We start from the raw sequence: 27,454 nt of genomic DNA on the forward strand, positions 1-27,454 counted from the left end.
TAGTTATTAAATAGTTAGAATTGGCATTTAAATGGTTGAATTAGGAAATTGGCATTTTTGAGAAAATCAGATACAAAAGGTGTTAAAATTGCAAAATTGCAAAAAGCAAGGCCCAATCCACTAAGTGTATGGCCGGCCACCTTAGTAGGTATTTTAAGTTGATTTTTTCATTATTTTAATGCCATATAATTCAAATCTAACCCTAGTGGAATGCTATAAATAGATAGTGAAGGCTTCAGGAAAATAAGACTTTTTCTTCAGACTTCTGAATCAGAAAAAACTGAGCCTTCTCTCTCCCTATCTTTAGCTCCACTTCTTCTTTCTCTTCCTTTGAATTTCGAACTACCTTAGTGTATGAGTAGTGCCCACACACATCAAGTGATACCTCAATAATAGTGAGGAAGATCGTGAAGAAAGATCATCAGCAAAGGAGTTTCAGCATCAAAGATTCAGAGAAAGAGATCCAGGTTCAGATATTGATAATGCTCTGCTATAGAAAGGAATCAAGGGCTAGATATCTGAATGGAAGGAGTCATATTATTCCGCTGCACCCAATGTAAGGTTTCCTAAACTTCATATGTGTTTATTTCATCGTTTTAGAAAGTTCTTATTTAGGATGTTAATAAACATACTTGTGAGTAGATCTAAGATCCTGGTAAAATAATTTCCAACAGATTATGCTTCCATTTAGCAAAAACTCTTCGCCGGATTTAATGGTTTTTTCTTGGTTATCTCCGACTCCGGCCAGTCCCCAAATACGAAGCAGCGCTATTTTTTTGTGTTTTTTACTGTTCACAGTATAAAAGTTAAGTTATTGGGCTTGGGCAGTATAAAAGAAAAGAAAACGGGCTTGGGCAATAAAAAAGTTGTATTTGTCGTGTCACAGTATATTTGTAAAGTTTTGGTCTAAAAACAGTATATATGTAAATTTCCCTATTATAATTATTTTTATATGATACATATATAAAAAAAAAATTTCTTTTTTTTTTAATTCTGCTTCTCCATCTCAAAAACCCCAAGAAGACCTCAAAAGAACCTGAGTAGTTCATCCATGGGTGAAAAATGAGTTGCGAAAGCAAAAATCTAAGAATGACACGTAGAATGTGAGCCATTTTCTTATAAAGGATAATCTTCTTCTAAAGGTATTGCTAGTGATTCTATTGAAAAGATAGGAAGGCTAAGGGGTTCAAAAACTCAAAAGAACCTGTGAAAGAAGCTTATCAAGCTCCAAAGGTATTTTTGTGCATTTCGTATTTAGGTGTTTGTTGACGCGAGTTGAGATTTCTCTTTAACTTACTTAAAAAAGATAATTAATTAGGCATTATCATTATTCAAAATATTAGTCTCACCTACCTCTCTCTCTCTCTCTCTCTCTCTCTCTCTCTCTCTCTCTCTCTCTCTCTCTCTCTCTCTCTCTCTCTCTCTCTCTCTCTCTCTCTCTCTCTCTCTCTCTCTCTCTCTCTCTCTCTCTCTCTCTCTCTCTCTCTCTCTTTATTCCACCATTGGAGTCCACTGTCCTCTCTCTTCTTCTTACTCTTACCTCTCACAACACTTCAACCTTCCTATTTCTTCATTGTTGTTCGTGATCGCGTCCCCAGTACTTGCTTTTCCATCGTTCTGATCCTCCAACAAACTATCACGGTAAATATCTCTCTCTCTGTTTTTTTTTTTTCTTTTTTCTTTTTCGTAGACTGAATTCATTCCATTTTATATATCTGTATTTCGATATTATGTGAATTGTGATAGTGTTTTAGTTGGTGTATATACTGTTTGATATAATGTCTGTGTGATTCGTGAAAGAATTGGTTATATTAAGGGTCAATGATCACGATTCTGAAGCAATTTTTCTGTAGTTTAATGCCTCTTGATCATATTCATTGTTCAAGTTACCTTAAGAGTTTTCTATTTTAATTTTCTTTGTCTATCGTTTGTTGCTGTAAATGAGTTCAATGTTTTTCTTTCTTTTTTTGTTTCACAACTCTTTTTATATTCTTTCTTTTTTCAATGTTTTTCTTTGTTGTTATAGGTTTATTTTATATTGATTTTGTTCTATTTTGCGCCATTATTTATGGCTTTGGCGCCTTACAAGGCTTTAGCACCTATTATATGGTTGGACCCCTAATTATTTAGGGTAGTTTGTTTAAATTTTCACGTTTTTCGGTATTGAATGTATAAGAAAATTTTGACACAATAATATTTTAAAGTTAATAAGTTATGCACTATACAGATTTATTAGTAGGAATAAAAGGATTATTTTGGTTAATGTATGATTTAAAGAATATTTTAAACTGAAATAAGGTTTAAGATGGTTTACTTTAAACGCTAATTCCTATTAGCTATGTTTTGGTTTATATTTTTTACGAATTTTTAGTATAAAAGGAAAGTGTTTGGAATTTTAGTATTCAGATTCTAATATTATAATTAATTAAGTAAATTGAAGAATAAGAATCTTGAGGATCTTGTAATAAAGGGAGGTGAAAACACTAATGGTCTAATGAGAATATATTGGTTTAGATATATTTGGGAAGTCAAATTATTATAAAAATTTAGTTTGTTCTCAATATTATGGGAATGTACTAAAATTATTATATTATTTGTATTTTTAAATAATTTCTAGATGAGTGATATTAGTTTTTTTATGGAAGAAATGGAAGTACAAATTTGATGGATGAGCTGCGCCATTGTTTATGGCTTTGGTGCCTTTTAAAGTTTTCGCGCATGATTTATGGCTGGCCCCTAATTATTTAGGGTAATTGGTTAAAATTACAAGATATCATGAATTTTAAAAATATTATAAAATTTAATAACTAACAATTATGGTATATAATTATGAGATTATTGCCTTATTAGTTTATTATAGATAACATAATATTAATTTTGGGTATATAAATTATAAATATGAGTTTATTATAGATAACATAATATTAATTTTAGTATATAAATTATAAATGTGGGATTTTGTAATAAATTGGAGATAGGGACATTAATTGTGAATTGAGAATACTTTATTTTATTTTATTTTTTATTTTTGGGAAGATATTGAAATAAATGGGAAGTAAATGCTAATGAAGTATTGAGATTATTGCCTTACTAGTTGTATAGGAAGATACTAATATGAATAGTTTTTATAATAATTTGAATGGTATAATAATTAGGAGGTTATCTATTTAAATATTAAATAATGAAGCATTATGTCATAATACCGAATTGGATTAATTAATATTAATTTAATATTATTAATTAAATGTATGAAAGTGGTAATAGGAAAATGGTACTTTTGAATGTGAAAAGTGCAATCTTAAGTTTTAAGGATATTAATACAATTTTGGTTTAATTTAGGTTGAATAAAGATTATAGATACTATGTTTTACGCTATAAATAAAATAATAAATAATTTGACTTATTAAGAATTTTGACATGTTTTAGTCTATAAATAAGTAATATTTTTAAACGATAAAATGAAATAATTAGTATATAATATTTTGAATATTTAAGGAATAATGGGTATTAAAAGGAAAATTTTATTTATGTTTGATTTTAAAAGGGTAGAAGTAAAGAATATGGATCCTATGAAGGTTATGAAGTAGAATGCTATAATTTAGTTGTTACTAGTAGGGCTGTGCATGGGTTGGGTTGGCCAGGTTGAAGGTATTTTAGTGGGCCAACCCAATGAGATCGGCCTATTAAATTCTAACCCATTCATATTAAGATTTATTTACAAACCAACCCAACCCAACCCATTTTTAATCGGTTTGGGTTGGGTTGGGTTAAAACCCTTAATTTTTTATAATTAAAACTTAAAATTTTGAGCTAAATTTCCATGATTAAATGTAAAATTCAATAGTTCATCAAAAGTTCAAAGGTTAAAAATCAATTATTACAGTCATCCAAATCAAAATAAAGACTAAAGTTAATTAAATTGTCCAAAATATGATCAACTTGAAAAATACATCAATTAATAATGTCAATAATCTTCTCCTTGGTGATGCTTTGACCTTTGGTGTGTTACCTATCATTCAACAAATAAAGCTACTCAAATTATTTATATTAAATTAGCATAATAAAATAAAGAACATTGTTAATTTATAAATAAATTATTATAAAAGGAAAAGTAATTATTAAAAAAAATCAACAACTTAGCAATCTAAATAAAACTACTAATTATCTAAACACAAAACTAACAACTAAACATTCACATAGATCAAAGAGACACCAAAAATCATAACATACACTACTGTTTTATTTATCACTCAAATAAAATAACCATTATTGAAACTAGCAAAAATAAAAATAGAATGAAACATACAAAAATCAATAAAAAAATCGTTATTACTGAATTATTGCAACATAAATTTAAAAATACTCACAAAAAAATCATTACTACATATTCAGAAAATAAAAAATTAGTATTACTAAATATTCATCACTAATATTAGAAAAAAAAATAAATGATATGAAGAGTCAAGAAATAACCTGACAATGAAAAGTGAGAGCCGAAGTAGCGTGGTGTGCGACAACCCTTGCTTAAACACTTTCAGAAAATAAAAAAAAAAAAAGTGAGACTAAAGGTATTGAGATTAGAAATTTGAAGAGAGAAATAATTTCATTGAGCAAAAATAAGATGAAAAGAAAAAGTTACCTCCGGCGAGAACGGAATGGGAGGAGAGTGGACTCTTATCTGTGCCGTGTGCGTGCATCGGAGAAGGAGGCGGATCCAAACATTCTCTGAGAGAGAGAGAGAGAGAGAGAGAGAGAGAGAGAGAGAGAGAGAGAGAGAGAGGGCAGTGAGTTGAGAGAAAGAGAAAGTAGGAGGCGGATGGTGATGAGGGGAATGTATTTTATGTTGTGTTATGTTTTTAGGGTTAGGGTTAGATAATATATATCAATATATATGTGAGAAAAGTAAAAGCCCAATTCAAATTGTCTAAAGCCCATAAAATTAATACTATGATTTTTTTTTTTCAAAAATTCGAGTTGGGTTGGGTTCATTGGCCCATAAACTGCCCAACCCATTTCCGACCCAAAACTGAACGGGTTGACATTTTTCAAACCAATGGCTATTCGGCCCAAATTTAAAGGGCCTGTTTCGGCCCAAAATCGGGTTGGGTCGGCCGGTTTGGTCGGCCCAACGGGCTAAATGCTCAGCCCTAGTTACTAGCCAAAGGGTAATCCCTTTGGCTAGTTCTAGTATTTTATAGGGAGATCTAGTTGCTTAGTCTTGGTGGTAGGTTGATTCTCTTCAGTTTGAATAGCTTTCTAATTAAAGTTTTATGCTGTTTTTTGATTTTTTTTCAGGTGGAACTTCATTATTTTATTGAGTTATGAGCATTATTTGAAGATGTTATAGTTTTATTGTCTAAATTTCTGGGGGCAGTTTTGTCCCATGAGACTCGCTCTAAGATTTTAGCGGCCCATGGTTAGCAAAGCATGCTCTGCAGTTAGACGATGAGCTATCTTGATTCGAGGAGGTTCCAGCGCCGGCATCACTTTGTAAAAAAAAAAAAAATTCTTTTTCCCATAAATTTCTAAATACATTAAATATTCTATCACATCTTATCTTGTAGAACAGAACAGTATGAGACGTGTCCAACATTTATCACATCTTATACAAGTGTCGAAATATAACATTTACACGTCCAAATATCATCACACCTAGCAACCAAATATTCTTCATTTCTTCTACTCTAGTTTTTTTTAAAAAAAAACATCTCAATATTATGTCTCTGACTTCTGCTCGTCCGAAACAGAAGATCTAATCATTTGCAATCTAAACTCTTAATTACTCATCAAGCTCCTTCTCTTTCTAATAAATCACATACAACATTCAGTGAAAAGTTCAGATTTTGAGATATACACCTCAATTACTAGGTATGTTTCTATTAATTAACTGATCATATATGTATACCATTGTATATTTAGACTGCTTTAAATGACAGTTCTACATATAAATGCATAATCCATGTCTTGTTTTTTGTTCTGTTCATTATGAACATTCATGTTTTGGTATTATCTCTAACAGGAATATTTAAATTTGACCAATTTGGATAACGACCTCTCTCTACTTAAAAATTAATACATCTCTGAATTGTTTCTTCATCTAATCTAGTTTTCTATATACAGAGGAAAAATGTCCGGAGTGTCTATGGCGATGGCACCACGGTCGGAGCCAGACCAAACGGCGACCACAGCCACAGAATCCCACAAGAGGAGGCTCAATGAGGAACTGGAACAGCCGGTAACAGGTGGCGTAATGGGTTCACTGCGCATCATAGAGCTTCAACTCGTGGCCTTCATTATGGTGTTTTCAGTAAGTGGCCTGGTGCCACTGGTGGAGTTGGTGTTCCCAGCTTTGGCAAGCGCTTACCTCTTGGCACTGTCCAGGCTAGCGTTCCCCACGCACACTGGTCACGTGACAACAACCTCAGAAGAGCTGTTCCACGGTAGCAAAATGTTCAGAGTGTACGTGATCATGGGAACACTCATTGGGCTGTTCTTGCCTTTGGGTTACGTGTTGGGAGGTTTCGCTAGAGGGGATGACCACGCCGTACGCTCCGCCACGCCGCACTTGTTCTTGTTGTCGTTTCAGATTTTGACAGAGAACATAATAAGTGGACTGTCTTTGTTTTCTCCGCCGGTTCGAGCTTTGGTTCCGCTGCTTTATACGGTTCGGAGGATCTTTGTCATTCTTGACTGGACTAAAGATGTTTGGATCCACAAAAGCTTACCTGCAAATGCTCCTTTCAAGGTCAAAGTCAAACTTCCTTTTATTACGTACTAATTTGATATTTGCACGAATGATATAGGCACCCACTACTCCTTTATAATTTGAATTTTTTAATTATAAATTAATTTTATAAAATAATAAAAAAACAATAATAGTAAAATTTAGGGAACGGTTTAGAGCAACTCCGTAAAATGTTAAAAGGATGTTTGGTGAGATAGATGTCTTAAAATATTAAGATTTTCTACTATTAGAGAGGAAATGATATTATTCTAAAAATTTGATGAATGGTATGTTGTAATATTGATGTTATTATTTTTTTTAATAAAAAATTAAAGCTAAAATTTTATTCTAACTAAAAATTAAAATGTATATCAAATAATAATGTCCGAGATTATTTTTAAAGAGTTTTATTTATTGGAGTATTTTTAGAGGTGAGAATGTCAATAAATAATGTAAAAGAGAGAAAATAAAATATTATATTTTTAAATTTTCTTTTACTATTGCAGTTTACTTCTTTAGTTTCACTTGGGTATTATTTTTTAAATTTTTACTGACATGTTATCCATCAATTTTTTTTATATATATTTCAAAATATATTTATAATACCCATACATAAATGATAAAATATTATATATTACATAATTTGTAGGGGAATCATTTTAGGTTGTATTTCTGTATAAAAGTAAAAAAAAAAATAAAAAAAATAAAAACTATAAAAATGGGTGACTATTCAATGGTTACATTTTTATTGTAACCATATGGTTACATTTTTTTTTAACCTGTAATAGCAGGTTACTAATAGGTAGACTTTCCTTTTTTAGATTTAATTAATTATAATTAACTATTTTCTTAAAATAATTAATTAAATAGTAGACATTCCTTTTTTAGAATTATTTAATTATAATTAACTATTTTCTTAAAATAATTAATTAAATATTTAACAAGACTTCTTTTAGCAATTAATATTTATATTTAAATCCTTACTTGAATTATTTTAATAATTAAGTCATTTAATTATAATATTTACAATAAAATTTATTCTTTTTACAAAAATTAAACTTCTTTTGACACAAATTAAAATTCTCTTCTTATAATAAATTTTCAAATAATTAATTATTTTTAAATGATATTTAATTATTTTGTTACAATTATATGAATTAAGTATGAGGCCTCAAGCTAATCAATCGATAACAAGTGCAGCCATTTTTTTCTAAAAAATCCTTCAACTTATTTCATTTTTTACTTTTTAAATATTTAAATAAAAAAATTAAATAATTAAGTGTAATAATTTTAAAATTAAAATTACAAGTATAATAAAATTTAAATTATGAAATTATGTGTATAATTTTAAATTATAAAAAGTTTTGCTATAAAATTTTAAATAATTTAAGTATAAAAATATAAATTGCTAAAAGATCCTTACATAGTAATAAATTGCAAAAAATTAATTAATAATTATAATTAATTTAATTTTAAAATATAATTAATCTTAATTAAAATTTTATAAGGAAATAAATGATTAGGTCACTTTCAGGTTACAAGTTATTTATTATTTATTTTTATTTAATTTCTAAATTAATCACAACCATTTAATAATAATCCAATGCTTAAAAAAAATGTAACCATGATGGTTACAATAAAAATGTAACCATTGAAACCTCTTCCCTATAAAAATATATATAAATATATATAAATGAAAAATTTATAATTTTTATTTAATTTTTACGCTTATTAATAAATTTAAAAAAAGACTTTTAAAACATTGGATGGATTTATCATATTTTAATATGGTTCTTCAAATTTTCTAAAAATTATATTTTAAAACTAATTATCCTTCAATCAAAAAAATTATTCTCTATATAAAAACATAGAGATATAATCAATAAATATTTTGTTTCGATTCATCTCCGAAGTTAAATACTTCATTCAAAAATTATCCAATGTGAAGATTTCATCAAAAAGAAATCCCTTATGATACACGCTTATAATGGGTGTATTTTCAAAATTTTTAAACTAAACTAATATTACGAATTTTTTTTTAAATTTAAATTCAAATTAGACCAATTAAATAATTAAACCAAGTTAAATTAATTCACTCAAAATGGTTGTGTGTGTCTTAATTCTAATTTTTTTATAATAAATGTTTATTTTTTTATAATATTTTTTTATTTTTAATAAATTTATAATACATAACTAACAATAAAAAAAAAAATATAATCATATATTTTACTTAAGGATAGTTTTCACAAATATATATATGAATATATTTTGTCTTAAAAATATATATATTAATTATATATAAAATAATTAGATAGATTAGTTTTTTTTTTTTTTTGAAAATGGATGATTTCATTAAGAACTGGCATCTGCCATAACAATGTCACACAAAGTAGAAGGAGCATTATGCTCGGTAAACATACAACCTGATAAAAAACAAGACCCTCTAGCAATACTATGGGCAGCCTTATTTGCAGATCGATTAACAAAACAAACAGAAACATTATTCAAGAGAATAAAATGGAACGACAGTCCTCCACCAATAAACCAAACTGAGATGGCATATGAACTGAACTATTGATTGCTTGAACAACAACTAAAGCATCAGACTCAACAACCACTTTTTCCCAAGCTTTCGTCTTTATCCAACTCAAAGCTTCCTTGATCCCAATTGCTTCTGCTATTTCAGGAAGTACACTACCCCAACGACTTTCAGAAAAGGCTTCCAAAAGCTTACCTTGGCTGTCACAAGCAATGAAACCATACCCAAATTTTTGTTGAGATTCGAAGATAGCCCCATCGACATTCACCTTAACCGTATTTGCATCTGGTTTGCGCCATCTATTGCTAGTTAAAGAGTCACCCGTAGCATACATAGCAGTAGGGGATTGAAATTTAGCAATTTTCCAATGATTAAGGACCCGTCTTGCCGACTGTACTACCTCCAACACAGACCTGGATTTCCCTTGCCACAGCACTTCCTTTCGTGTCTTCCAAATGCTCCAACAGAGCATAGCAGTCTCCACAACTACCTCTCCCAAACTGTTCTCCAACAGATCAAAAAACCAGGCAGCAAAATCATTGTACACACCAGTCGGTTTTGTTGCTGCAGCAAAAAACCAGCAGGAGTTCGAAAAGTTGCAGCCCAGTAACACATGAAAAATTGTCTCAACATCCATATTACACAAAGGACATATAAGATCAACATTCACATGCTTTGTTTGGAGTTGTACCTTAGTTGGAAGACAACCGGAGCAAGCTTTCCATAAGAAATGTTGAACCTTGGAAGGCACTGAAAGTTGCCACAATTTTTTCCAACCATTGTCATCTTGAGTAAAAAGCCAATTTCCACTTGACGATTGAAGAAACTTGTAAGCACTCTTGACTGAATAAAAACCTGAAGACTCCATATTCCAATACCAACTATCCACATCTCGAGAATTACTTAGCTGAATATTTCTGATTAAGCTAATATCCCTCTCCTCAAACATGTCATTCAGAATCTCCAAGTCCCAAGACCTCTCACCAATACTAAGCAAATTAACAACCTGCTTATCAACCAAACCCGGATGAGTAGTGACTACATAAGGGTTATTATCATGGGCCAGCCACGGGTCATTTAGAATGCTAACCGAGACTCCACTAGCACTTCATCTTCTTGCACCCTTCACTAAGTCTTGAGCAGCCCATATACTCCGCCAAATAAAACTAAGATTATTTCCTAACTCAGCATCAAGAAAGGAACCATTAGGAAAGTACCTAGCTTTATAGATTTGTCCCACAAGAGTGTCTCCCATAGTGAGCAAACGCCACCCTTGTTTTCCCAAAAACGACAAGTTATAGTCCCTAAGATCTCGAAATCCTAGTCCACCAAAATTCTTATGTTGACAGAGACGCTTCCCACTCACCCAACTCACTCCTTTACTTGAGTTAGACTGAGATTTCCACCAAAACCGCGCCATCATACCTTCAAGGCTTGAGCAAATCTCATGAGTCAAAACAAAGACACTCATAGCATAGCTGGGCAAAGCTTGAGCGACTGACTTTATCAAAATCTCTTTCCCCGCCTTGGACAAGAACTTTGTTTCCCAACTAAAGATCTTCTTTTTCATCTTCTCTTTCAAAAAGCTAAGAATTGCGTTCTTATTCCGCCCCATTATACATGGAAGACCCGAATAAAAACTATCATTAGACGCCTCACTCAGTCTCATAACACCACAAACCCGATCACGAACAGCCACAGTAGTATTTTTACTAAAAAAGACTGAAGATTTAGTAAAATTTACTTGTTGTCCCGAAGCAAGTTCATAACTATTGAGAAGACGAATCACATTTTGAGACTCATACTCATTTGCTTTGCAGAAAACATAGCTATCATCTGCAAATAGCATATGGGAAACCATAGGAGCACCTCTAGCTACATGGCAACCAGTTAGCCAATGGCGTCTCTCATAATGCTTTAACAGTGATGAAAACCCCTCCGCACAAATCAAGAACAAATAAGGAGATAATGGATCTCCTTGTCGCAAACCTCTCCCCGGAATTATAGGCCCCATTAAATGTCCACCATGAGTAACATTGTAGGTTACCGTAGTCACACAAAACATAATAAGTTGCACCCAATGACTACTAAAACCCATATGAAGCATCATCCTTTCAATAAAAGACCATTCCACACGATTATATGCCTTACTCATATCCAGTTTGATGGCCATAAAACCTTCTTTACCAGCTATTTTCCTCTTCAAATAATGCATGATCTCAAAAGCTACCATGATATTATCAGAGATAAGAGGCCCCGGTAGAAAAGCACTTTGATTATCATATATTACATTCGGCAATACATCTTTAAATCTGTTAGCCAACACCTTCGAAATAATCTTGTAAAGCACATTACATAATGAAATTGGTCGAAGATCAGTCATAAATTCAGGATGTTTCTTTTTCGGGGTAAGCACTATGTTTGTATAGTTCAACTCTCTAGGAAACGAACCAACAACAAAAAAATTCTGAACAAGAGTGATAATGTCGTTACCTACAGTGTTCCAACATTTTTGATAAAATCCCGGTGTCATGCCATCAGGTCCCGGAGATTTATCCGGGTGCATTTGAAAGAGCGCACGACGAATTTCCACATCCGTAACTGGCTCCAGCAGTTTTTGATTTTGACCAGCCATGACTGAGGCTGAAAAATACTGGAAAAGATCATTGTTTCCTACTGTTGCTGATGAAGAAAAAAGCTGAGAAAAATAAACTTCCACAACCGATGATAATCCCCCCTGTCAGTCCACCCAATTCCCAGCAGAATCTTTAAGCTTCTGGATCGAATTTCTTCTTCTTCTTGCCGTGGCTGTAGCATGAAAATATTTAGAGTTGCTATCTCCCTCTTGCAACCAAAGTTGCTTACTTTGCTTCCAATATATTTCCTTTTGCAAAAAAAATATCATTCAGTTTAGCACTAGCCGATTTATAGTTTTGTATGGAAATATCATCTTGGCCTCTCTTCCACTTTTTTATTTCTTCCTTACAATCTTTGATTCTCTTTGAAAAATTCCCAGAATAATCCTTTCCCCAACTCAATAACACTTCCCCACAATGTTTTACTTTGTCAATAACACCCACCGAATTCCCTGGCTCCCAACAGCTTTTAACAATTTCAAAAAATAATGGTTCTTTAAGCCATGAATTTTCAAAACAGAAAAAACTACTTTTAGCCACGACGACTTGATTGACAGTATTTAAAAGTAAAGGAGTGTGGTCAGATGTAGAACTTTCTAAATTAAAAAGCTTAACTGAGGGAAAAAAGTCTAATCAAGATTGAGTCACCAAGGCTCTATCAATCCGAACTTCCACCCAATCCACAGTACCTCGGCACCGCTCCCAAGTGTAAGGGTACCCAAACAGCTCAAGGTCATGAAGTCCACACATAGCCAAAGTATCATTGAATCCGTCAAGTAACCATCTCGGATAAGGATTGCCACCCCTCTTATCATCATGAGAGGTAACATTATTAAGATCCCCAATTATACACCAAGGCAAGCTTGACTTGGATTTCAGCTCACAAAGAAGATCCCAAGTTCTTTTCCTCAAGTTTCTATTCGGTTCTCCATAAAGGCCTGTCAACCGCCAATGTCCTTGATCGCTACCACTAATCACAACATCGATGTAAGAAACCCCATATTCCAGTACCTTAACTTCTTCTTCCACTCTCCATAAGAGAGCCACTCCCCCACTCTTACCAACAGAATCCACAGCAAGCGCACCATCAAATCCAATAGCCACCCTCAACCTTTCAATAACCTTTTTTTTTGCTAAAGTCTCACATAAAAACAAGTAATTGGGCCTCTTTTGAACCACAAGGTCCTTAATGAATTGCTGAGCCCATGGGTTCCCAAGCCCATGGCAATTCCAAGATATGATGCTCATAATGATGGGTGGGCCTGAGAATCATGGCCCACCTTTAGTCCGTTTTTTGATCCAGCAGTATCATCATAACAATCCACCTCATTGTCCAACTTTGAATGAGTCTTATCCCCACTGACTGCCACCTTTTCTTTCCCCATACGTCTTCTTTTATTATCTATAATAAGAAGCAAATCTTCCTCATTTAAATAAGCTACATTACCTCCTTTGATTTGGCTTTGACCCTCCCCAATATGCTGTCCATGATCCACTCCTCCATCTTGAATAAGATCAACGTGATTCCTTCCTACAATCATAGGATCGTGATGATCATCATCATCATGACGATCAACTTCCATAATTTTAGGCGAGACAGACGCTGCACCTCCGGCACCAGAAACACGTGCACCACCACCTTCCCCGACAGCTCCGTTAGCTTCATTCCCCGTCCGTAACCATTGTGCTCCAATCAAGTAATTCTTCTTTCTCATCTGCGCCTTCATACCAATCCCATATGGCTTCGACAATTGATCTATAGGTTGATCAAAGCGTTTTGGACAAAAACGTTCTGAATGGCCTATGATCCCACACACAAAACAAAAAGTTGGGAGATGTTCGTATTTGAAATTGGCCCAAATCCATTCACCATTTTCCTTGCAAATCTTCATTCTCCGTTTTAATGGTTTATTAACATCAATGGTTGCTCTCACCCGGAGATAATCTCTCCATAATCCATTGAAGTTTTTCGGGTCAGACTTGACATATCCACCAACATAATCACCAGCACTCTTAACCACTTTCTCCATCATAAAACCAGACTTTAGATCATGAAGCTGAACCCAAAATTCCATTTTATGTAACTGCACTACCTTCGGATCCTCTCCCTTCCTTAAACGATGGAAAACGAGAGGACATTTGTTAAACGTCCAGGGACTCCCATCCACAACCGATTGGATATTCAATTCATGATAGAATTGAAAAAGATATCTATTGGTATCCAGTTCCCTGATATACACGCCCTTTCCCGGTTGCCACAGCGACGCCATCATGTGCCTCATTGCATCAAAATCCAATGTCCTACCCGTGATAAACTTCCCCACCAAACACCACCGATCATCAAAAGCTAACTCCTCTCCTTCCTCCTCTCCTCCAATTAGAATTCCCTCTTCCTCATCCTCCAAACTGATCTGAGCGTATTGCTCATTCAGATCAACGGCCGGTTGACTACTTGACGCCATAGAAACGAAAACAACAACTAGAATTGACTTAGAACGTTGAGAGAATACTATTAGATAGATTAGTTTGGTTTGCTTTGAACTGATATTATCATTTTAAAAACTATCATCAAATTGGGGAATTTTAAAGGGTCTAATATACATAATATATAATTTTTTTTTTTTTTTAAATTTGTCTTCTAATTTAAAGTTGTGGTAAATTTGTACCCTTTATTCCGGTGATGTAGTAGATAAATTAAATCAAAAAATGAAAATGAAATTTCATTAAAATTTTATTGGAACTATTTATTCTTCCTTTAGAATCATATTAGATCAATTTATATTGATTAATTGTTTCCATAAAAATAAATCATTCTTTTAAAATCCTTTAATGAAAAGATTTATTTTCTTCATGAGCCAAATAAATATATCTTTTTCATTAATTTTGGAATATGAATATCTCATTAAAAAATTATTTTTTGATTTAATAGGTACGGTAGGTACCAATTATAGAAAGGGATCGAGCAACATGACTTACTTATTTTAGTTTGTTTGCAATGCTTCAGTACATTGTATCCAATATTTATTAGGGTCCTTCTTGGTTTGGTTGAATTTTTATTTTTTTCAAATTAAATTAGTATTAAGGTTTTTTGAACATTCAAAACTAAACCAAACTATTTTTTTTTTAACAATAATTATTCATTTTTTTCAATAATTTTATTACTTTTAATATGTTTATAATATATAAGTGAATAAAAAGTTATTATCATAACTAACAATATTATGTGAATATATATATATCAATGTTCTACTTCAAGATGTTCTCAAATTATGATGAAATTTGCTACACATTTCTACACAATTTAGTCTAGACATTTCTATACACTTGTAGAAAAATTATCTAAGAACTTAAGAGAATTCTAGATTAGATTAAATCTAGAATATACTAGTTATGTTGTACTCTAGAAACATTTAGATTTGTTTGGATATAATTTCTTCTAGTAAAAGAAGAATCTAGAAGAAATAATTCTAGCCATAAAGTGTAAGGGGTGAGCAACTATAAATACCCCATCAAACTTCCAAATTGTAACCAAGCTTGAGTAGCCAAAGTAAGTCTTTTACTACTAGCCTACTACCTTGTCTCCTCTCTTACTACACACATAAAAATTAAAACTCTACATAACTCTTCCTTGTCCCACCAATCATCCAACTTATCAACTTATCAACATCATCATACTACACTACCTAATATCCATCCCATACAAATCTAAACCAATACAAATTTATTCTCAAACCATCAGTGGTATCAGAGCTCCGTTCGATCATATATCACTGGGCGTAATCTTTTCCAGTCATAAACATGAGTTCGGAGTATAATCGCTCTTCACTACCTCTTCCAATTTTCCATGGAGAAAACTATGATTTTTGGTCCATCAAAATGAGGACCTATTTTCGATCACAAAATCTATGGAAAATTATTGAAGAAGAAATCACTATTCCGGAAGATATTACATCTCTTTCGGAAGACCAAAAGAAGGCACTCGAGGATAATCAACAAAAGGATTCTCATGCATTATACTGCTTGCAACAAGCTATGGCGGACAATCTTTTTCCACGAATTATGAGCGCAGCAACGGCAAAAGAAGCATGGGACACGCTGCAGGAGGAGTTCCAAGGAACCGTCAAGGTACGCACAGTTAGACTACAAAAGCTTAGAAGAGATTTTGAGAATCTTAAAATGAAAGATAATGAGACTGCAAAAGATTACTATTCTAGAATTAAAGAAATAGTAAATCAAATGGGAGCCTATGGAGAAATAATTTCTGACAAGAATATAGTACAAAAGATACTAATTTCTTGTACAGAAAAATATGATTCAATAGTTTCTGTGATAGAGGAAACTAAAGATTTAGAAACTCTATCACCAACTGAACTAATGGGCTCTCTTGAAGCATATGAAAGTAGACGAGAAAGGCATAAGGAAAGTGAAGCTGAAAATGCCTTTCAGTCTAAAATCAATCCGCGGTCTCAAAAACCAAAAGCTGATGGGAAAAAGACACAAGAAAAACAAAAAGAAAATAACGACAAGTATCCTCCATGTGGCATTTGTAAAAGAAAAAGTCACTTGGAGAAAGACTGCTGGTTTAAAGGAAAACCACAGTGCCAAAATTGTAAAAAATTTGGCCACACTGAAAAAACTTGTCGTTTAAAGAAATCCCATCAAGCTAATTTTTCCGAAGAGAAAAATGATGAAAATAATCTCTTCTATGTCTGCCAAGCTGCAACAGAAGAAGGAAAAGATACTTGGTATCTTGATAGTGGTTGTAGTAACCACATGACGAAAAACGAAAGCATCTTTTGTAGTCTTGATAGATCCAAGACTAAAGTCAAAATTGGTAATGGTGACTTCATGGAAGCAGTCGGCAAAGGCACCATTGCCATAGACACTAAAAAAGGCAAGAGATACATCAATGATGTACTCCTGGTACCCAACATTGATCAAAACCTACTTAGCGTAGGTCAAATGATTGAAAAAGGGTACTCTTTGCATTTTGAAGGAGATTCTTGCACAATATATGATAAGCAAGATAAATCCTTTCAAATTGCAAAGGTAAAAATGAAAGAAAATAGATGCTTTCCCATACAATGGAGATATGCAAGCAATGTGGCAATGCAAGCGCAAACAGATGAGTCATGGCTATGGCATAGAAGGTTTGGTCACTTCAACTTCCATGGGCTTAAGATCCTCAAGCAGAAGAATATGATGCGAGACCTCCCAGCAATTAAGGAGATCAACACAGTCTGTGAAGGATGCATGCTCGGGAAACAACATCGACAACCTTTTCCATCTGGCAAAGCTTGGAGAGCCAAAAAGCCACTGGAGCTAGTCCATACTGACGTCTGCGGGGCAATGCGCACTCCATCAAATGACCAAAACAGGTACTTCATTCTCTTCATTGATGACTTTACTAGAATGACATGGGTTTATTTTATGCAACAAAAGTCGCAAGTCTTCGATATTTTCAAAAAGTTCAAATCCCGTGTTGAAAGACAAAGCGGTCACTACATCAAGACAATTAGAAGTGATAGAGGCAAAGAATACACTTCTAATGAATTCAACAAGTTCTGTGAAGATGAAGGGATGGAGCACCAACTCACTGTTGGATACGCACCAGAACAGAATGGTGTATCTGAAAGGAAAAACAGGACTGTTATGGAGGCAGCAAGAGCCATGCTGCTAGAGAAAGGTCTCCCAAAACGATTTTGGGCAGAGGCAGTAAGCACTGCAGTCTACTTGCTCAACCGATGTCCAACCAAAGCCGTGCAGAATAAGACCCCGATCGAAGCTTGGAGCGGACGTAAGCCATCAGCAAAGCATCTCAAAGTCTTCGGCTGCATATGCTACAGTCACATTCCAAAAGAGAAAAGAGGCAAGCTTGATGAGAAGGCAGAGAAAGGAATCTTCTTAGGCTATAGTACTCAATCAAAAGGTTATCGAGTCTATAGCTTAGAAACAAATAAGCTAATAATCAGTCGAGACGTAAAATTTGACGAAGATGCTGCATACAACTGGGAGACACAAGAAGTTGAAAGAAAGACAGTCAATATTCCTCTACCGCCAAGACAAGAAACTGATCAAAATGAAGTTCTTACTCAACCAAGAACACAAGAACCTGCACAAGTCATAGAATCTCCGCCAGACTCACCAGTAAGGCGAACAAGACCACTATCAGAAATCTACGAGACATGCAACTTAGTACTTATGGAGCCAGAAAGCTTTGAAGCAGCTCATAAACAAGAAGTATGGAGAAAAGCTATGAATGAAGAGATAAAGATGATTATGAAGAATGAGACTTGGGAGCTTGTAGATCGTCCACAAGACAAAGATACTATAGGAGTCAAGTGGGTCTACAAGACAAAGCTCAACGCAGATGGCTCTATCCAAAAGCACAAAGCAAGATTAGTTGCGAAAGGATACTCACAACAATACGGAGTCGACTACAACGAAACATTTGCTCCAGTTGCACGCCTTGACACTATTAGGGCTTTAATAGCTCTAGCCGCACAGAAGAAATGGAAGATTTTTCAACTCGATGTGAAGTCAGCATTCCTAAATGGTTATCTTGAAGAAGAAATTTATGTGGAGCAACCTCAAGGGTTCGTGATACAAGGACAGGAAGATAAAGTCCTCAAATTGAAAAAGGCTTTATATGGCCTAAAGCAAGCTCCACGAGCCTGGTATAGCAGAATTGACAACTACTTTACCGAGCAAGGATTCAGGAGGAGCAAGAGTGAGCCAACTCTTTACATCAAAACTCAAGGTACGAATGATACACTAATTGTCTCTTTATACGTTGATGATCTCATCTACACAGGCAATAATGAGAAGATGATAAAGAAGTTTAAAGAAGACATGATGAAAAATTTTGAGATGACCGACCTGGGATTAATGCACTACTTTCTCGGGATCGAAATAACTCAAAAAGAAGATGGGATCTTCATCTCACAAAAGAAGTATACAGAGACACTATTGAAGAAATTCAAAATGGAGGGATGCAAGACTGTATCAACTCCATTAGACAATAACAAAGCTCTCAAGAAGGAAGATGGCTCATCGAAAGCTGATGAATCAAAATTTCGAAGTCTAATTGGCAGCCTTCTATATCTAACTGCTACAAGACCAGACATAATGTACGCAGTTAGTCTCCTATCAAGATTCATGCATGATCCAAGTCAAGTTCACTACGGAGCAGCCAAGCGAATCCTCAGATACTTGCAAGGAACAAAATTCTATGGAATATGGTACAGAGTTACAAGTGACTCAAAACTTGTTGGCTACACAGATAGTGACTGGGCAGGATCCATGGACGACATGAAGAGCACGTCAGGATATGCCTTCACACTTGGATCAGGAATATTTTCATGGGCATCAAAGAAGCAAGCAACTGTTGCACAATCATCAGCTGAAGCAGAGTACATTGCAGCAGCAATGACTACAAGCCAAGCTATATGGCTCAAAAGAATACTAGAAGACATGGGAGAATCACAGAAAGAAGCTACAAAGATATATTGCGATAGCAAATCAGCTATAGCAATGGCGAAAAATCCAGTATTTCATAGTAGAACTAAGCATATAAGCATCAAGTACCATTTCATCAGGGAAGCAGAAGCAAACAAAGAAATCGAGCTCAAGTACTGCAAGACTGAAGAGCAGGTAGCCGACATATTCACAAAGGCACTACCAAGAGGCAAGTTTGAGCTACTGCGAGACATGATTGGAGTTACCGAAATGTGTACCAAGGAGGAGTGATGAAATTTGCTACACATTTCTACACAATTTAGTCTAGACATTTCTATACACTTGTAGAAAAATTATCTAAGAACTTAAGAGAATTCTAGATTAGATTAAATCTAGAATATACTAGTTATGTTGTACTCTAGAAACATTTAGATTTGTTTGGATATAATTTCTTCTAGTAAAAGAAGGATCTAGAAGAAATAATTCTAGCCATAAAGTGTAAGGGGTGAGCAACTATAAATACCCCATCAAACTTCCAAATTGTAACCAAGCTTGAGTAGCCAAAGTAAGTCTTTTACTACTAGCCTACTACCTTGTCTCCTCTCTTACTACACACATAAAAATTAAAACTCTACATAACTCTTCCTTGTCCCACCAATCATCCAACTTATCAACTTATCAACATCATCATACTACACTACCTAATATCCATCCCATACAAATCTAAACCAATACAAATTTATTCTCAAACCATCAAATTAACATTTTGTCAAAACTTTATATGAACACTCATAATATCCATCTCCTTGTGCCCTTTTGTGTTTATAATGAAGTCGAGTAAATTAATAGTACTATAATGTTACTTGCTTTCAATAAAAGAAATAGTACTATAGAGTTGTTATTATTAGCTGCTATTAATATATCAGACGTTTAGCTCCTATTAATAATAATACCCAAGACTAATAATCTTATTAGATCAAATTAAGAGTTCTTTGTTTTCCTAATTATCAAAAAGCTCAAACAGTATTTTGCTAAAGTGTTGTTGGAGTAGTCTGACGCACTACAACAAATTATAATAAGTGAATTGGGTTTTATACTCAATCCGCACCAAAATGTTACCTCACCTCATGATGTACCCTTCTAACAACTTAAAGGTTCTGTTATACATTATAATTAAAATTGTCAGGCTTATCAAATATGCCTTTTTTGATATGAAAAATATTGTACATGGAGATATTTTATAATCCGTTACCTTAGGTTTTACCATGGTAACATGCATGAATACAATAGATAAAAGATGTTGAATTGATATATGTGATTTTGGTGTGTCAGGATGTGGGCTGGTTCTGGTTTGGGAGAAGCTTAGCAGTGGTGAATTTGGGGTACTTTGCCATAAATCTGTTTGTCTTTCTAATTCCAAGATTTCTGCCCAGGGCCTTTGAAAGGTATTTCAGTGAAAGAGATGAAGTTCATGCCAAGATAGCACAGGATAAACGCTTTGCAGCCTTTAATAGAACTCAACCATATCTGGATAGGAAAAATATATAAACCAGATTATTCATTCTTCATTTTATATACATTTTCACTTTGTTGTCTTTTATTCCTTATGTTTGTTTGGGTTTTTTTTTTTTTCTTTCTATATGTAATAATATCATGTACAAAATTTTGGTTGTGGTAGAGAAAGGCTGTACTTATTTTTTCTTTTGCCTTCTTTTTTTTAAAGTAGCCAAACATCAAAATCTATTGTTTTCAAAGTACAACAATGACACTGAGACACAATTTCATAAAGAATTTATTAGTTTCTACATTGGTTGCAAAATGGCTTTTTACAAAGACGCAATTTGTCCTTGAGAATCACAATTGTTGTATTTACTTTCTGGTGATATATTAAAATATTGAATCATGAAAAGAAGAGCACATAAAATAGAATATTAGGGAAAGTAATTTGTTATTTTTCGAAAATATTTATAAACAAATTGTTTAGTTCACATTTTGATGTTTCTTTCTCGGTTTCTCCTATTATATATAGTATGGATAGGTTTTGCCTTGGGTTGTGTCAAAGCAGCACCCTTAAGCACCTACATATCATTAAATAAAATTCTAGTGTCTCTTGCAATATCTGTTATGTTAGCTATAAAAATAGCTTTATAAATAAAATACTATAACTCGGTCAAACAATGTGTGAACAATGATATATGTTTTATTATACGATTTTCAAAAGAAAAAAAAAAGTATATTTTCACACTTGTCTTATTCTTACCAATAAGAGAAAGAAGATACTCTTAGATTTGGACTTGTACGTATAAGCTTGGTCCACTTTGCAGCCCAAATATACTCTTAGATTATAGTAATTAATGTTGCTTAATTTGGTTTCCCTTATAAAAACAAAAGAGGAAAAAGAAAACAAAGAGCGGTCTCAGAAATAAAGAGAGACGGCCAACAAAGGAAGGTTCAAACCTTTTTTTCCATCCCGAATCCACTCTCGGTAAGTCGAGGGGCCTACCCGGGGTTGAATAGCCTACACCTCCCTCTTTTAATAAGGTCTTCTCCGGGCCCGACCTCTTTTCTGGCTAAGGAAAGGTCTCTCGAGCCTCGAGGTGACGAACAATTTTGATGGAAATTATCCCAAACCGACACTTGCGATCTTATTTGAAATTCTCTACTTTTCGGGCGGGTGGATGCATTCCTTTGATAGGGAAACAACCTACTTTGAGAGAGAGAGCCTATTTATTTTCAATCGATCGCCGATGTCGGAAAAAGGAGTACTTCTAGAAGGAGAAGAGAAGCGAGTGGGCTGGAATAAGAAGTGCGATAAGCAGTGGGTATGTTAACTTCCTCGTTTGATCAAATAATTTATCTTGATGGAGGAGCAACTGGCCTATTCCCCGTAATCACTAGCATTATGTGTGGGTGATGATATTGATTTGATTTGAAATTAAATCTAGTTAATAAATAAAAAAAATGTTAAAAATCGAGAACGAGGGATGTACATATGAATGGTAGGGGTGTTCGTAGTGTTGGTGGTGCGGTTTTTAACCATTTTTTCAAACCAACTCGCACATGCATTTTTTCTAATTTCTTAAACCGCACTCGTACTGCGAAACTAAAAAATCGCAGAAAATGCATCGCAAAAAATAGTGCAGTGTGGTGCGGTTTATGTGGTTTGGACTATCATCAATAAATCACAAATACAACAAAATTTGAGCAACACTTGTCAAAAAAACCATAAGACTTGAAAATAAATATGAAAAAAAAAATAAAGTTTTAATAATATAATAATTAGTGGACTTTGGGTTGTACATTCACATATTGGACCTAAATAAATATAAAAATTAGTATTTTTAATAATTTGCGGTGCAGTTTGAACCGCATATTAATAATTCAAAATCGCAAACTGCACCGCACCACGCAGTTTAGGAAAAATTCAAATCGCGACTGCACTGCAAAAAACTGCATTTTTTTGCAGTGCGGTGTGGTGCGGGCAGTTTGAGCGCTCGGTTTGATGAACACCCCTAATGGAGCATCCCTAACTTTCAACAAATCACGTGAGAACTCAATTAATATAAAGTGGTATTTTTATTTTTATATTTCAAAATATTTTTTTTTTAATTTTTATGAAAATTCACATAGCAACCAACGGAAAAATTTAAATTGCTATGATCAAAATTCACATAGCAAACTCATAGAAACAATCAAAACAATCCAAACCGTAAATTTGAAAAAAAAAATATATATAAAGTAATTCTCCTAATATAAAAGGGTGGCAAATATAATGTACATGACTATGAGAAAAAAATTGACTAAAAAATTATTTCGGATGCTAAAACAGATAAGGGTGCATCAATATATCCATTTTAAGGGAGTGCATTATAGAATTTCTCAATACTATATATAATAAATTTTAAATTTCTTAATAAATAATTCTAAATAATTATTAACAAATTTGTGCTTTTAATTTTTAATAAATAAAATTAGTAATAATACTATGAGATAAAATAATATATTTATAATTTTAATATATATTTTTAAATAACTATTTATTATAATATTAAAAGAAAATTAAATTAAAAAACAACTATATTACTTAATTATACTGAAATAAAGTGTTATACACTATTAATATTTTTTTAGCATTTCTTCAAAAATGTTATTTGACCGTGGTTTTTGGTCGGTTGTCCTTATCCAAATGGGCGGGAGCTCTTTGTGAATTGACTATTTTAACCCCAAAAAGTTGATCATATAGCAGGGAGGGAGGGAGCTGTACCCTTGTCTGCCGAGCCCTGTCCCCATAAACCCTTTTCTCTTTCGCTGGAGTTTGGACCACACTGCCCTAAGCTGATAGATTACTAATATGGACCTGACTACACCTGATTAGGATTCCCAAGCCAGTCCCACGCGCGAGGACTGTGTTGTCACTTCCTACGACCTACCATTCAACCTTGTACAATAATTTAGAAACTACTTAATACAGATTACCTCTCGACTTTTACATTGAAAGTGGACTTAATATATTATTCTTAGTTTTGAAAATGGATTATTATTAGTAGTTTATAAAGCTACTCAGTTTTGATTTTGATTTTTCTTTCTATTAAAATAAGATATTTTACAAATTAAGTCAATAATTTACAATTATAACCCTGGAATAAGAATGCCCTTTATACAATACAATACCACAATAAAATTTGAAAGTTACTCTGTTATGATTTTGATTTTACAAGAAAAAAGGAGTTTAAGATGTTATTGTGTCGGACAGTCTTATCTTGCTCGTAATTATTGTTTTAGTTCAGGTTATAATTTTGTAGAAAGATCAGCTCCTGCTCTATTCAAACTCTTATTAATAGATTGAAACTTTTAAAACATATAAAAAATGTCTTAAAAACAACACATTAATTCAAACATTTACAATCATAAGCAATAAATAAGAATGCACGGTATAATATTTGCTAATTGCTACACTTTCATATTTGATAAAATAACAAACCATTCATATTTAATTCCTTTTTTGCTAAAAAAATATAGTTAATCTTAATTCCTTTTCAGGGTTTTCATTCAATTTCAAGTTCAATTTAACAATACTAAAATTGATATTGATACAAAAAACAACTTTAAAGTTTAAACCTTTTTTTTAACAAAAAAAAATGAGACGACTTCAAAACTTTTTGTCATAAGAATAAATTAAACAAATATATCAGTAAAACAACAACCAAATATACCTTACTTTAATTATAATATAATATATAATTTTGTTATATTCTTGTATTTTCTATAAAAGCCGTAACCGTGAAGAGCACGCGCTCAGCCGGAATGTAAGCATGGTTCAAAATTATATCTTTGGAAAATAATAAACAAAAATAATTAGACTCGACGCATACCTTTTCTTTCTTCTCCACCAAGAAAATTAAAACGCACTGTTCTTCTCTCTCTCTCTCCCCATTCAGAACCCAACCCTCTCTCTTTCTCTCTACACCAGTAATCCTCCATTGATTGAAAAATAAAGCTTTTTGTTTTTCATCTAACCTTACCCAGCCTAGTAGTCACCATGAAGATAAAGAACAAGGGTAAAGTTTACCCATCTCCAAACTCATCATCTTCTTCATCAAATGACACAGAAATTCTCTCTGTTTTGAAGCTTCTTCCAGCTGCCATTCTAGCTTTGGCTTCAGTTCTCTCTCTCGAAGACAAAGAAGTCTTAGCTTATATGATTACCAGGTCCATGAAAACCTCCTCTTCTTCATCTTCATCTTCTTCATTGGTGACCAAAGAATCAAAGAAGAAATCCTCAAAGAAAGGTTCTGGCAATAATAATAATAATAATAATAATAATAATAATAGTAATAATATTGGGCATAAGCCTCCTATGTTCGATTGCGACTGCTTTGACTGCTATACCAGCTACTGGTTCAGGTGGGACTCCTCCCCTAACCGCGAACTCATTCACCAAGTCATTGAGGCCTTTGAAGACCACCTCTCTCACGGTGAAAAGTCCAAGAACAACAACAACAACAACAACAACAGCGGCCGAGGCAAACGCCGGGACAAGCTCGGCCGCCGCGATCATCACCAGCTGGTCCAGAGCCCTCTAGTACTCCCTGATGTTCCGCCGCCGCAACCAACGTTGCTTCCGGTGCCGGAGGAGAATAGTCATGGGAGTCAAAGTCCATTATGTGTTGTTGTCGATGCTCCAGTAACGAAGAACGAAAAGTTTGAAGATGAAAGCCAAAACGGCGCCGTCAAAGGTGAACAGCAGCTCACGGAAGTGAGCGATGACGTGGCGGTATCTGTACGGACAATGACGACGGCGAATGACCACAAGGGTTTGGCTAGAAAAGTATTGCCGGACGTATTGGGGTTATTGAATTCTCGTTTGTGGAGCCTTTGGAGTCCGAATGCTTAAAGTAAAATCTTTCTTTTCTTTTATTTACTTTTTTTTTTTTCTATTAAAAGGAAAAAAAAAATTATTCCCTTTATTATTATTTTTCAATCTCAGAAACAACAACGAAAAAAAAAATAGTAGTGTTAATTTTTTTTCGGGGGTGGAATGGAATATAGATATGGTCCTTCTTAAGGGAAACTTTCTCTTTAATGCTCCCACCTTTATTATATATTTTTTTGCCTTTTGGGGTTTTAAAGTATTTAAATTTTCTCGGCCGTGAAGTTGTTTGGCTATATATTTAATTTTGTTTTGCTCAAAATGTTTATACACGTTAGGGTAATGTTAAATTAATAGACAAGTTTTGTGATTGGGTGGGACTGGTATAGAATGATAGAAAGATAGATATTTGTTTGGAGTGTTGTGATTAATGGGGCAATCGATTTAAAAATGCCTATTTGGGGTGATATTGTATTATTGTTAGTGGAAGATTTTTTTTTTTTTTTTGAGAATTGTTAGTGGAAGTTTAAAATATGATTATGAAGTACAATTATGGGGATAATGGTATTTTTATCTTTTTAATTTAATTTTTACTTTATGTTTATTCGGTGCTTTGTTTTGATAATTTGAATAATCATAACAACGTCAAAGGGATGCGATTTTCTAGATGTGTTTTGTTTTTTATTCAGTTGAGCTGGAATTGTTTGAAGTTTGGGTAGTAATAATGGTTGGGTTTTCGTTTTTATTTATTTATTTGTACTTCTTATTAATTTATGGTAGGTGCCCTATAATTCTTCACGGCACTTAATAATGAGTTGTACAAAACCCAAAATACCCTTCTTTTTTCTTTTCTCTTTTCCTTTTTAATATATAGATTAATTAGTATTTTTAATTAAGAACTCATGGCACTATCTAATTGCTTCCTTTAAAATGTTTTGTTAATAATTTTTCTTCAACTTTTACATTATTTTGTTAGATTTTGTACTATTTTACCCTTTCAATGCTAACTTATTTTTATAAATCAGTAGCTTTATCCTTTAAATTTTGACAATTATTAAATTGTAGCTTTCTATTTAAAATTGAGAAAGATTGAATATTTTTTTAGTAAATTTAAAAAATATATATTTTGAATGATTATAAAAATTAAAAAGAAATAAAAAATTTTATATTTAGATGTCGGGTAATACTTTTATTTTTTTTTATTTTTTAATCACAAAATAAAAGTTAAATTTTTATTTTATTTTTGAAAAACAAAAACGCGTTCTTGTTAATGTAAATTTTCATTAACAATCATGAGCCTATTTTCATAACAGATTTGTCACAGAAATTATAAGAAATTTGAGAAAACTAATAGAAAACAAAAATAACACTAGATTTTTACGTGGTTTTGCAGTTAACTCTGCATAGTTCACGAGTTTATCTTATTCATATATTTTTGGATACAGAATTAGAGTTTTACAATTAGTATACTCCTTTTTCTCTTTAAGATTTTTCGTCCCCATTTTTTGTATAATCAGTTCCTATTTATAGTAATATAAGTAGGTAGTTAATTATATTTAAATTCGAATCCCATAATAATATTCTTCGAAATTGTGAGTTCTAAGTACGCTCCACTTTAAAATGTGTAGATAATATTAGAAAATCACACAGCTGTGATTTAAACCGTCTTTAAGGCGGTCAACGCTGATATGGATTAGGACACGCTGCCAAATGTATCTCGCTGAGGC

The 27,454-nt window shown here is 33.1% G+C and overlaps 2 protein-coding genes and 1 long non-coding RNA gene across 4 annotated transcripts; 2 read left to right on the forward strand and 1 right to left on the reverse strand.

The window, feature by feature from the left end:
• Positions 1–3,551: 3,551 nt before the first annotated feature.
• LOC115714989 (uncharacterized) lies at positions 3,552–5,053 on the reverse strand. The gene is made up of 3 exons (XR_004011154.2): positions 4,640–5,053; positions 4,474–4,531; positions 3,552–4,009 (listed from the first exon to the last, which is right to left on the reverse strand). It is a non-coding gene; the product is annotated as an uncharacterized LOC115714989 (long non-coding RNA).
• Positions 5,054–5,685: 632 nt separating this feature from the next.
• Positions 5,686–21,047, forward strand: LOC115712417 (uncharacterized). Of its 2 annotated transcripts, none has more exons than XM_030640691.2 (3): positions 5,686–5,868; positions 6,121–6,745; positions 20,690–21,047. In XM_030640691.2, the coding sequence occupies exons 2-3, from the start codon at positions 6,128–6,130 to the stop codon at positions 20,903–20,905; spliced, it is 834 nt and encodes a 277-aa protein (XP_030496551.1). In that variant the 5' UTR covers positions 5,686–5,868; positions 6,121–6,127; the 3' UTR covers positions 20,906–21,047. The 2 variants fall into 2 exon arrangements, with proteins under 2 accessions (XP_030496551.1, XP_060969261.1); XM_061113278.1 differs by having other exon boundaries at positions 6,107–6,745; positions 20,690–21,028.
• Positions 21,048–24,637: 3,590 nt separating this feature from the next.
• Positions 24,638–25,989, forward strand: LOC115711928 (uncharacterized). Its single transcript, XM_030640123.2, has one exon. The coding sequence runs from the start codon at positions 24,897–24,899 to the stop codon at positions 25,749–25,751; it is 855 nt and encodes a 284-aa protein (XP_030495983.2). The 5' UTR covers positions 24,638–24,896; the 3' UTR covers positions 25,752–25,989.
• The last annotated feature ends 1,465 nt before the right edge of the window (positions 25,990–27,454 follow it).

Source organism: Cannabis sativa, chromosome 4 (genome assembly GCF_029168945.1).
Source record: "Cannabis sativa cultivar Pink pepper isolate KNU-18-1 chromosome 4, ASM2916894v1, whole genome shotgun sequence".
Classification (NCBI taxonomy): Eukaryota; Viridiplantae; Streptophyta; class Magnoliopsida; order Rosales; family Cannabaceae; genus Cannabis; species Cannabis sativa.